General features: G+C 34.3%; 1 protein-coding gene across 1 annotated transcript in view; it reads left to right on the forward strand.

The window, feature by feature from the left end:
* DNAH5 (dynein axonemal heavy chain 5) overlaps nucleotides 1-13,242 on the forward strand; it is a 114,189-nt gene that overhangs the window by 24,076 nt on the left and 76,871 nt on the right. Inside the window, exons 15-24 of the mRNA XM_018086487.3 lie at nucleotides 344-550; nucleotides 2,215-2,386; nucleotides 3,614-3,759; nucleotides 5,848-6,010; nucleotides 6,504-6,746; nucleotides 7,608-7,798; nucleotides 7,880-7,979; nucleotides 9,302-9,438; nucleotides 10,857-11,058; nucleotides 12,023-12,258. Coding sequence (XP_017941976.3) covers nucleotides 344-550; nucleotides 2,215-2,386; nucleotides 3,614-3,759; nucleotides 5,848-6,010; nucleotides 6,504-6,746; nucleotides 7,608-7,798; nucleotides 7,880-7,979; nucleotides 9,302-9,438; nucleotides 10,857-11,058; nucleotides 12,023-12,258 — 1,797 coding nt within the window. The remainder of the gene's footprint in view (nucleotides 1-343; nucleotides 551-2,214; nucleotides 2,387-3,613; nucleotides 3,760-5,847; nucleotides 6,011-6,503; nucleotides 6,747-7,607; nucleotides 7,799-7,879; nucleotides 7,980-9,301; nucleotides 9,439-10,856; nucleotides 11,059-12,022; nucleotides 12,259-13,242) is intronic.

Here is a 13,242-nt window from a genome sequence, read left to right on the forward strand (position 1 = left end):
AATGTGTAATAAGTTCTAAGGAGATGAGAGCTCAGATTTAAGATAGTTGAAGAAAGAAAGTCTGTAGCTCTGATTTGGTTTTGGACTGTGGAATGCAGCTTATGATATCCAAGAGCAAATGAAAAAATATCTGTCAGATAAAGATCAGTTATGTTGTTAAGCATTTGATTAGATATAGATATAGATTGTGTTAATAAGTTTTTGTTGTGGATTCATACCATATCAATCCCTATTGCCAGCAATACTGGATTTTACTATCTGCCAAAGTGATATTTATGTCCAGACCAAAGTATTTTGTTGTAGTGACTTGTCTGATCACGAATGATGACTTTTTTTCCTGCAGATTGAATTAATTAAAAGAGGACTTCAGGCAACTCTCTTGGTAAAAGCTCCAGAAACAGGAGAATTATTTGTGAATTTTGACCCTCAAATATTAACTTTAATCAGAGAAACAGATTGCATGGCTCACATGTGCCTTGAAATACCACCATTTGCAAGTATTATTCAACATCAGAGAGACTGGTATAAGAAGATTGTCAACAATTTGCACGTGGGTTTATTTTAGTTATTTTATGTATGTGTAGCATACATTAAGATGTCTAGGTTCTATATATATGGAAGAGGAAAAATGAAGATCTCAACTATTATGCAATAAGAAAACATTGACAAATCTATTTTTTCATTTGTATGATTGTCCTGAGGGACTTTTAAAAAGAATTTCTGGCCTTCATGCTCTCTGTGAAGTCACTTCTCAGATGCATGTATTTAGGGAAGCTCTGCAGAGTTTGGGAGAGAGATGAGGATGGGAAGGAAAGGGGGCTTACAAGATGCCTCATGCTGTTACCTGCTTTCTAAATGATAAGCAATTTATCTCTCATCCAATAGTGAAGTCAACATTGGACAGACTTTGTTTTGAGAGGATAACTGGGAGGGAGGAACCGTAAAGGTAAACAGTAAAAGTGTAAAACATCCAGCAAGGAGCAGCTTTGTTCTGGCACCAGTATTTTTCACAGATGTCTGTGGAATACTTTAAAAAAGGGAAGCCAAAACTTCCCTTTCTCTTATGTAAATCCTTTGGATCGTTTTGTCTGCTTATAAACAGAAGGTTCTTGATGACTCTAGATGGAAATTCAAAGATAGGTGTCCAGAAAACTATTACTTTAAAGGATTACTTGATTCTGAAATGAAAAAAATCATATTAAGTCATAAAGTTATTGCAAAACATGTGAAACCAGATCAACGGGTTAAAGATGCATTAGAAAGTGAATGCTATATTAAAGTTCTGGTAAGGCTGGTCTTATTAGAACTGCTGAAAAGTTCACTTAGGTGTACTTTTTTAATTGGGCTTTTTCTTTCCTGTCACACCTGTTTAGAGACTGTAATTTGCAACCTTTTTCTATCTCATGATTTAAGCCCAACAGGAAGCCAAGCATCACACAGGTGCTCTGTTACTCCCCTCAGTGGGATGGGGGACACAATCCGAAGGTTAAAAGAGAAAACGTGTAAATTGAGATAAAGACAATTTAATAGGGAAGGCAAAAGCTGCATGCACAAGGAAAGCAAAATAAGGAATTAATTTACTAATTCCCATTGGCAGACTGGTGTTTAACCATCTCTGGGAAACAAGGAGATATCACAGCTACTTGGAAAAGCAAACCGTAGCTCTGAATGTCCCACTCCCTCCTTCTTTCCCCAGCTTTTATTTTTAAGCATGATGCTGTAAATATGAGACAACCATTTAGTCAGTTGGGATCAGCTGTCCTGACTGTGTTCCTTTCCAACTTCTGGTGTGTCCCCAGTCACCAACAGGGTAGTTAAGCAGAAAAGGCCTCAATGCTGTACAAGCACCGTTCAGCAATAGCCAAAACATCAGTGTGTTATCAACACTGTTTTGGTGACAAATGTAAAACATGGCATCATGTGAGCCACTGTGAAAGAAATTAATTCCATCTCAACTAAAGCCAGTGCAATCAATCTATGAAGATTGATTTTTATGTGAAGTAATACTTGCATTAATATAAAGAGCAACAAAGAGTAAACTTCTGCCAAAAAATTATGAAAACCTTTCCTAAACAACTAATTATCGTTTCCTAAAAATTTCAGTAATGTACATCCTGGTGAACTGTCTTAGTTTAAGTTCTCACATATATGTGTATGTGAAAAGATTCAAAACAGTGTATATTAACTAATGTTTTTATTCTCTGTTTATTTCAGGTGATGCTAGCAGAATACAAAAGAATTAAACTGAAAATACAACACCCTATTGAACAACTGATGGTTCCTCAATTAGCAAATATAGATGATGCTATCAAGCCAGGTCTAATGTTACTGACCTGGACATCCTTGAATATTGAGAAATACATTAATACAGTTTTTTACAAGCTAGGTAGGTCATTTTAACCTCTCCTGTACTGCAGGAAACCTCTGTTTTATAACACCATCTTCTTCTTGTCTCACATTTGTCAAATTTTTACCAACATGGATGGGATGGCAGTTAGGATTATACAAAGCATAAAGTAGTGTGCAAAAGGTTCTTTGTATTCTGAATTCAAGGAATTATAGCTACTTTTTAAAAGAGCTCCTGGGTTTCAGGCTTTTCCTAGTCTCACCTTTTTGTTTCTATAATGTACAAAACAATTTCTCACAGAATAATACCGCAACTCAGTTGGCACTGTCATTGCTCAACAGCATTTCATATTAATCTTTTGGTTTTTTAACATCTTTAAAAAGATGTTTTTATCTTTAAAACTAATGTGCACTTGGACAGCAGCTTTAGGAAACAGGTAAACTTGTAGTCTTTTTGAAAGATTTATCACAGGTTTGCACTGAGATGTGTATTGTTGCTTAAGATACCAGATTCCTTTTGTTTCAGCTTAATTACTAGATCAAACAGATTTTGTTTTTTGAAATTACATAAGCAGTTAGAGAAGGAATTTTCTTTAGTTGAAATGGTAAATTAAAATGCATTTTGGATGCTAACCTTACATTATGCTCAATTTAATTTTGAATAATACAAGTAGTTTGAGTCTGGAACAGGGACCTTTCTGCTATTTCAATTTCAGCATTGAGAGCATATTGCTATTAAACTGTGAAAATTCTAGTGATTGGTTTTTGTTAACTATTATTTGACTTCTAATGTTTGTTTGAAGCATAGAGATTTTACTTGCCAAAAGTTTCTGTTACTAGTAGGTTCTCCAAGTGATAACTGGTTCAAGCTATAGGACAAGATGAAATATTCTTAGCCCTCAATTAAATGTATTTGTACTTGAAATACATATACTTTAAAATTATTCATATATATTTGTATAATAAAATAATTACATGTATATTAAATAATATATAATGATATAATATATTTATATACTATTATAGTTACCTTTAGCATATAGATAGCATATGCTAGGTAAGCATATGTTATGCAAAAAGACAATTATGATTTCTGTAGTGAAACTCACCGTAAAAGTTTAGATGTTTGAAGTAAACTGGTTAAGGTGTAGAATTCGTATAGAATTGAGTATGGTAGTTTATTGAAGTAAAAATTTAAACAGGACTCTAGAAAGACTATTTTTTCAAACTTTTAAGCTTGCCTTGAATCTTCTGTTTGCTTCAAAAGCTGGGCTGGAGTTATTGCTTGATCGAGTGAATGACTTGGTTGAATTTCGTATTGATGCTGTCCTTCAAGAAATGAATAGAGTGCCACTCTGTAAGTTGCCAGAAGAGGAACCACTGAGCTGTGAGGAATTTCTCCAAAAGACTAAGGTTATTAGAAAAAAAATTCATAAGGAAGAGTTTAATGACTTTGAATTATGCTATGAGATAAAAAATGTTGAATGCAGAATTAATGAAGTGTGCATGGGATATGCATAGAAATCCCTGCTTGCTTGGCTGGGACCTTAAAAAGGAACAAAAGTACCAAATGCAAAGAGGCCTGAGCTGAGATGTTCTTTTCCGAGCTTCTTAATGTCAAACCAACTACTGTATGATGTTTCTTTTATGCTTTGATATCATTAGAATGTTTTACCTCTGTGACAGTATCTTTTTTTTCATTGTTCCTTGTTAGTGCCTTTAAATAAGGCACTGATGCCTGAAGAGAGTACATATTATGGAAATGATTGTGTCCTGAGTATCTTTGTTAATCTCAAGCTATCCTGAGTTGGTAATGCTGTGTGTAAAATATATGCAGAAGTACCTGGGTGAAGGTGTTCTGTGAAGAGCCCCTTCCTGCACCCCATCAAAATACTTTTATGTTGAGGAAAATTAGCTGTAAGCATGTAAATTGTTAGTTAGAAAGTTGATTAAGGTCATAATAAAATTGAATGTCAGAATTATTTCATGAGGCAATAGTGTGATATTCTGGCATTTTAGGGTATAATGTCTAATGTGTTTTCTCCTGAAATAAACTTTGTTTTGAAAAAGATTTTAGAAAGTCATGTAGGTAAACCCCATCCCTGGTCTCTGGTAGCACTAAATACTACAAATGAAAGTTTTGCTTTTCTTAGTGTATTTAACTATTTAGTCTTATTTCTTTTGGCCCCTGTAACAGTTCACCTTGTTGTTAAATACAAAGTAAAATTTTAGATAATATTATATGGAATTAATGGTTGGTTGTAAACCTCGTGGTTGTTTGTGTTGATCCTGCCGCTCCTGATTGGGCAGCTACTGAAATGTATATTCACTAGAGTAAAAACATGTGACAGTGAGCACAAAAACTTCTTTGCACTCTATGATAGCTTGAAAACTTGAACTGCTACATGGCAATTACACCACCACAACAGCCAACTGATTTGAGTTAGCAGAGTAAGTGGTATATGAACCCCAGGTACAGGTACAATGAAAACAGTAACAACGTTTTTCAGCTTATTGTAGTTTTTAATTAGAAGGGACTAGAAATAAGTTCTATCACCTAAAATGTGTCTTTAAATTTCTAAAGAAATTACTGCAACAAAAATAGTTATCCAGTGGAAAAATTCCAGACTACTTTGTTTAGAGATTGCTGTGATATTGCAAATCAGATCTGCTTTCTCTCTTGGCTAGACAGAATCATAATAAGAAAGGTCAAAGATTGTGTCATAAAATTTGGAAATGACTGAAACTTCTAAATGGCTCAATTTTTCCAATTAGTGATTTTTAATTAAACAAAGGTAGCCAGGTTTGATTAGGCTGAAAGAAATATAAGATAACAGAGAAGAAAAAAATTAAATGGCCATTATAGTTAAAAATTATAGTTAGCTGAAGCATACTTGATCAATTTTTACCATAAGTATTAAAGAAAAAAGATGCACAATACTTCAATAGGTTTCTGAATTTTATTAAATCTCATTCTTTGATTCCTTCTCTCTCCAGTTAGTAATTTTTTTGATTTTTTCTAGTATTAAATACAACTTTTATAGGTTTTATCTCCTATCTAGATGTAAATGGGAGCTGTGATTGGCTAATACTCATTATGGTACAGCCAATTAATGTAAAATAGCAATGATTAAAAGAAATCTTAAATCTTCCATGTCTACACTGGAAAGTTAAGAAAATTAAGAAACACTTTTGGGAGCCTTTTAGTGGAACTAGGCTTTATAAACATTGATTCATGACATTAACTGTGGATGAATGATGTGATTTAGGGAAAAAGCCAAAGCAATTTTGAAAGACAATTATGATGTTTTGTTTGGCACATCACAGAATCCAACACTAAATAGTTTGGAACAAATCAATTTAAAAATAATGTTGTATATTGATCTGGTTTTTCACAAATCCTAGGCTTTGACATTTGTGTTCATAAAGGCTGCTATGACTGTGAAATTGGCATAAGAACTGTGAAGATAAGAGCATATCTTTGTTTTGCTTTGATAACAGGAGCTCTGTGTAAAAGGTTCTCAGTCTTTACATTTGAAAAGCTCGCTGGTGGAAGCTGCTGCTAATGATCTGATTGACATGTTACTTGACACCGAGGTACAGATCAGTAAAGAAGATGAGAGGTCACTTGTACCTAGTGGTGAAAAAAAGCTCAAAAATACAGGTAAGAAGATTATATTGAAGATGGGTGCTTGTGTTTCTTTTTCATGATGACATTATGTGAAGGGGGATATTGTAGCTTAGCTGACTGAAGTCCTGAAGAGTATCTAATGTCTAAAGACTTTTCTTTGAATTTGCCTGGGAAACGCATCACTTAACAATCATTTATTATCTGCAAAATAGGTTAATATTATTAATCTAACTTGCATGTTGAAATGTTAATGCCATAGGAGCAACTATTTACAGGCCTTGGTTAATTGCTGCACTTCCTAGAGAGAGAGTATAAGAAATAGTGTCTGAATTTTAGTGAGTCATGCCAGTTTCTACTGAGTAGAGAAGGTGGATAGAAGTAAAAGGACTGTTACATTCAGGTACAGATTACAAATGCATCATTCTGCACTTTTTAAAAATAATTTTGGACCCCTGTGGAGGTGATGCTATATTGTGTTTTCAAGTCCCTTAAGTCAATTTAACTAACTAAATTTATGATGTTTTAGCAACAGAAGAGGAAAGAAGATCAAAAAGCTTGAATTTCTCCCAAAATTCCAGTGAGATATGGGCTGACCTGTCTCCTACAGCCAAGAGGAAGAGAATGGATTTAGAAAAGTTAGAGGAAGAAGCCAATGAACTGCTTTCTTACTTCAATAATCGTAATATTGATGCCCTTTTGAAAGTAATTCGAAACACTCTGGAGACCCTGCGCAAGCGCATCCATACATCTTCCACAATCAACTTCCTAGGTGTCCATATTGCAGTACATTGCTTTTCTAGGCTATAAAAAGAAATATGTAAATTTAATCTCTCATAGTTGTATAAAAAGAGTCAGGAGTGTAAAAGAGGGTAAAACAAAGGGAGTTTGGTTAAGCTTTTTTGTTAAATTGCTATCATTGTATATTTCCCAAAAAATTTTTCTTTTCCTGTGGCAGTAGGAATGTGTCATTACAATGCTCTGACTGTACTGTTCTTAGTCAATGCTCTTAGCACTAACTGTACTGTTCTGAAACTGGCTATTTTATTTGGAGCTGGACTTGATAAGTGTTTGATCTTGGCTTTACATAAAACTGTATTAAAAAAAACAATAGAGAAGGAGGTGTGTTCTCTTTCTCTTATTAATTACCTTCTGATATTTCTAAACACAGTGATGGAACACTTTTGAAGTGTTTTATTGTTACATTCCTTTAAGAAACAAAAATAAAGGCAATTGTGTTTGGTTTCTATAGCATATAAGACATACAGTATTATGAGGTTCTAAGGAGGTTTTGTGCCCAATGTAATATTCTAACTGGGATTACAAGCCAGATAACAGAATTGTCTGCTAAACAGAGTTTAGCTGCAAAGAACAAGTTGAAGAGGAGCTTCATGGAGATAAATAGATTGGCACTTGGTTTTTTTGTGCTGCTGTAGAGTTTAGCAATACATCTTATAAGTTACTGAGGAATCTTTTTTCCCTTAAGAAATTACACTCAACGCTAGGATATATATATATATATATATGTTGTTTTATATCAATACAATGTCTATTTTGATGTCTTGAAAAAAAATATGAACAACCTTTTTTGTTTTGTTTTTTTTTTTTTCTTCTGTTTTTATCTTGCATTTAGAAAATCAAAGTACTTCTAAGCAGAAAAAAGGTGCTTGTCCTATGATTAGGACTAGTATTAACTTATCTATCCCTAATATCATCATGACACCCTCTTTGGATGAGGTACAGCAGATGCTTAATAAAGCTGTAAATAGTATTGTGAAAGTAATGAAAGGAGTTGGGCAGTGGAGTAAGGAGAGAAGATCCAAGGTTTGTGTCTTTAACAACCTTACTTAAAACTAATGTTTCAAAACTGCTGCAAACAGAAAATAAATATTATTTCTTCCTCAGAAAAAAATGTTAGAGAGAAAAGTTGCTGTGTTGCGGTGTGAGAGCAGAGACAGCGATTCTGATGATGGAATGAAAGAGACTGGAAAAAAACACATCCATGGTAATGATAAACTCTGACATTATTAAATTTGAATGTTAGGTAAATGTGATTTATAGAGAATATGTTGAAGGATAGTAATTACAAAATACATCAAAATCTTCATAGATTTTAAACTGCCTCAGAGAAGATATCTCTTCGTGATTAGAAACCAGGTTTGCCACTTGTCCTTGTGTGGCTTTGAGTTAAGGGATTTTTTTGTGCTTCTTGGAGAGTTGTACTGCTTTGGGTTTGTAGTGCAGGTTCTACCTGCAGCAGGTGGAAGGGTGTTAGGGTGCCAACGTGGGCAGCATAGAAAACACTTGTAGTCACTATTGCTACACAAAAGATATTTCATCATTTACCAGTGTGGTTTGTAACTTGGCATGTTCAAATGGCATCTTAAAGTTTTGTTGAAATTCCTTTAAGAAGGGTAAGTTGAACTTACACAAAACCTGGTATTGAATAGAAATATCTGTGTAAATTGCAGCACTGGCAGAGAGAGGCTTTTGTAGAGGATTGAACAGACTAGAATTTCTGAAAGGATTTTATCTTAATCTGTCTTATGATCAGATGTTGAATTAAGTTATTGAAGACATTAGTTCAGGGAAATTTAAGACGGTATCTTTGGTTGCTGGTTTTTCTTTCTCTGAAATGGTTTAAAATCAAGCCAAATTAATTGTTCTACATTGTACTTGAGGTACTTAAAAATACATTTGAGTCTTCTAAAGTTAGCACTCTTATACACTTAAAAAGTGTGGCAGTAATTCTTGAACTGGTTAAGAAATTAAATTAGTCTTTCAAAACTAAGACTAAGAATTTCTCTTGCATGAGATGAAATAAGAAATGATGGTAAACTCAAACTTCTTGATATTTGCTAACTGATGGACCTTCCTTTTATCTTTCTTTCTGGGGACTGGCTATGGTCATCTTCTCAGAGTTAATGTTAATTTGTATTTCAAATTGTCAGTTGTGGGATATTTCAGAAAATAAAAAATACTTATGGATTTGCTCAATGCAAATCTTGGTGAAGTATACAGGATAAACCTTGTGGAGGCATGAGAGAAAAGGAAAGATTATGTTTGAAAGATTGGAGTGGAATTTGTTCCATATTTGCCAGGGTACCTAGATGAAGCAATTTGTCTAAAATGGAGAGGTTTATGAATTTGTGGCAATTAAAGCAGCTTCCTAGACTTCTAGTTGCCTTTTTGATTAACAAGAACACCTAACTTTAAAATGTGTGTTTATTGAAAAATATGTCATTAGTTTTTGTCTATAGGAATTTACTTGGTCTAAACAGTATGTCTGTCTTAACACTGCTTTTGTATTGGAATCTGCTTTTATAGATAGTGTATCAGATGCAGCATCACTCAGTTCATCTGATCCAGTACAAAGCCAAAACTACTTCAAGAGTGTTTCAGAGAACAAAGAAATTATTAAATTAGTATCTTTACTCAGCAGTGCTATAAATTCTACAAAAAGGGTAAGACAATTGAGATGTTAATTTAATATGACTATCCAAGGGGTAATAATGTATTACTTTTAATTACTTTTACCTTGGGCAATAAGGGTGGGCATTTAAAGCTGGGATGAAACACAGTAATGAAAAAGTATAGTATGGTGGATGGAAAATGTGGCTGAAAATTTGCAAATACACTTTAAAGGTGTAACATGCATTAAGTTTACTCTGTTCCAAAATTTAGGAGGTTTTGAATATTATAAAAATTGAAACATCATAAAAAAATCTAGGCATAGTTGTGTGCATTTAATATACGACTGATAATAATACAACTGTGTTAAATACAGTTTTGTTCACATAGAAATTCTAATGAAACCAGCAAGATTTCTGACCCATTATGAAGAGCTTATGGAGGTTTTTGGAAGAAAACTGGCTTTCAGCTTGGCATTTGTAAAGTGCAGCATAGGGTTTGCTAGTGGAAGTTAGGATTTAGGTTAATGGATATTCATCATTTATATGACCTGTTCCTATTCTGTGCAATCCTTAGTAAACTGTAGGTATTGAACTCATATTTCTTTAGGGAACTCTGCATCAGCTTCTTGTGGGGCTGGTGCAACCTTTCAAGAGTCTTGCCAGGTGAAAATTTTTGACTCAAGCCATTGTGACTTCAGTGGTACTAAGCATAACTACCACAATGACATAGAGGCTTGTGCTGAAGACTAAGGTGATGTTGATAATGGTGGATAGTTATCCTGGTATTTTGATACTCAATATTTTGTAATTCGAAACTTTTATCAGTTAACCAGGTTTAAATACCTGAAAGCACTCTATTTATGATAAGTCATAATGTGAACTATCTCTTGTAGCAGTCATCTCTCATTTACTTGTTTAATTAGCTGCAGTGATGATGATTTACCTTTTTGTGACATTTTTCTGAACTTCTGAAAACTAGAAAAATAATTCTCTTACACATCCTTAAATGATATTCAAGTCAAAGAGACATGAATGGAGTGTAGAAATTAATGTTAAAAAAATTTGTCTCATAACTTCATTATTTGAGAATGAATTATTCTTGTTATGTTGGGCCCTGGAGCTCAGGTTACAGTTGCTAGTCCAATAAATGGTAGGGAAGGACAAGTGTACTGTATCCTAGTCTTAAAGGAGTGTTTTACTTCACATTGATTTCTAAGATTTTATTGAGTGAAGAATCATTTAATTGGAAAAATGCTTAAACTGATCTAACAAGTTCCTGGCATGACTTGGGATCTGTAATGGAACTTAGTTTAGCATAACTTTACCAGCAACCTTCTGTTTAGTGAGGTGATTCAACCTGCTCCACTATGGAGTTCTTAATGTATTCTAATGAGCAGCTGCTAAGAAATTATATATATCCTATACATGTGATGCTGCAAATCTTTCTTTGAACTTCTAATGTCTTTCAGGAGGTTCTTACAGCTTTGGAGAGTTTTAGTTGTTACCACCATATATGGCAGAGGGACAAGGAGGAAACCATTGATAAATTAATGATGGGAAACCCATTACTCTCTGAATTTGAATCCGAAATTCTGCATTTCCAAGACTTGGAGCTAAAAATCAATTCAGAACCAGAATACATATGTGTGGGAGCTATTGCAATGTACACAGGTAGAGTTCAACTTTTCAGTTCTGTCTGGAGACATATACTTTCTGACTTCAGTAGGAAGGAGAGATGTGGCTTAGTTTTGGATGGATGAACTAGGTTAAAATGGGAGGGAGAAAGAGAGAGAAGGGCTGTTTGCTGTTTTGGCTATAAATGCATGCAAACAAAACACTAACTCAGGGATATCTGTGAGGCTCAGCTGGAGTTTCTTCCCCCAGCTGGATACTTCTGCTCACTTTATGGGGTGGATGGTAGATGTTTGCCTATCCTCCTGTCACTGATTCCCAGGGGTACATATTTGGTGGGAGTAAGATGATAAGTTTATCTTGTTTTTCTCCTTGCCTGGCTGCATGCAATAAGACATCTGAAACCCCTTCTATTTAGCAGTTACTTGGTTCCACTGATGCTACAGATAAAACTTAAAAAAGCGAAGTGATTGATGGACCATTTGGTTTCATTAAATGTCAGATTAAACTTGTTTCTTCAGCTTCCATAATCAAACTCTTACTTTTTCCCACACATTATTTTTTAAGATTAATTTTTTAAAAGATTTTAGACTTAGATGAGAATATTAATCAATTTGTTAGTGATGTATAGAACAGAAATTTGTGTAATGACATCTGAACAAGATGACAAGTGTGGAGTCCAGCCTCATCTTTCCAGTAGGTACATCCTGAAAAACGTCTACAATATCTAGTATCTCTTCATCATTCAAGGTTTTTAGCTGATCTTTCCAGTAGAAAAGATGACAAATTCTGAGAGGATTAGGAGGAAAGTAATCCTGAATTGCAAGCAATCTTATCAACCACTCAGAAGTGTCCATGTGATTTCATCTTCTCTGTACATGAATGGTTAGACTGAAAAAATGGAACTGGCACCAAAGAGAACACACGTTGCAAAAAAGATTAAAAGTGCATCTTAAAAAATATCTACAATATCTAATATCTATTAATTGTTCAATGTTTTTAGCTGATCTGAAGCTAGCACTGAGATCAGAAACCAAAGCCTGGATGACTTTGTTGGGGTATCATTGTAATAAGAAGTACCGAACCGAGATGGAAGCAATTTTGACTTTTATAGAGGAGACTGGCAAGAAGTTAAATCGCAGCATCACGGACCTGGATGATATCAGAATAGCCATGTCAGCTTTAAAAGAGATCAGAGAACTACAGATCTCCATAGACTCTCAAGTTGGGCCCATTGAGGTAGCTAGTGGGAATGTTGCATGTATGGGTACTGTTTCAACAGAGCAGTTTATTTTCTGGGTGAAAGCTTAACAGAGCACTTTGAAAATGTATGGTTTAATATGTGTTGAATGTTGGGTGAAGACCTATTGTGTTCCTGTAAATCTTTTTGTGTAAATTTTTGATTTGAACAAATGTAAATTTGCTGAGGTGAGTGGTGGTTCAGGGAGCAGTGCAGAAACTGAATGATGTAGGTAAGAGGAAGATGAGAATACAGATATTTAACGCAAGAAAGCTTTTCATGCTTTTTAGAAGAAGTCTGTGTATGAAAAGGAATGAGTTTCATAATTTATTTTTTTTTAGCTTAACCTACAGAGAAGGAAAATCTGAATGCTAGGAAAACTAGAAGAGAAGGTACAAGAGTGATTGCTTGAGTCAGCTGTATCATAGGTTGAAATAAACATAAGCAACTGACTTCCTTAAAGAAGTTAAAATGATAGAATACATTTATCGAACATCTGACAAATGGCAGAATTAAAACCAAATGGTAACTGTTTCTCTGCATTCCTGACCAGAGTATGTATTTAAGAAGGCTGTAGTGTGGCAAGATGCACCACTGTTTAGTTGTTCAGTAGAATTCTTTTTTCCTACAATGTGTTCATGATTCCTGATTGCCCATAATTTTATTGTAAGCTTCCAGTTCTGCAATCAGGAGCCTCAAGTCCCTAGGCACAAGAAGCCATACTACAGGTTTTTGAAAGGGAGATTGATGTATTTTCTATATAGTGGCATGGTGGACAGATAGTTATATTTCTATTGTTGCAATTTAACTGCAGTTTGATCAAACTGGAAAACAGAAATGGAAATAATTCCACTTCATACAAAATTTTTCAAATGAAACTGTTATGCCACAGGTTCATTGCTACCCTACCCTGTGCTAATTTACAGTAAGTGAATTTCAGTTGTATTTTTGTGAAACTTGACTAAGGGTTTTAGTATGTGGAG

This window comes from Manacus vitellinus, unplaced genomic scaffold, assembly GCF_001715985.3.
Source record: "Manacus vitellinus isolate BGI_N305 unplaced genomic scaffold, ASM171598v3 scaffold_96_pilon, whole genome shotgun sequence".
Classification (NCBI taxonomy): Eukaryota; Metazoa; Chordata; class Aves; order Passeriformes; family Pipridae; genus Manacus; species Manacus vitellinus.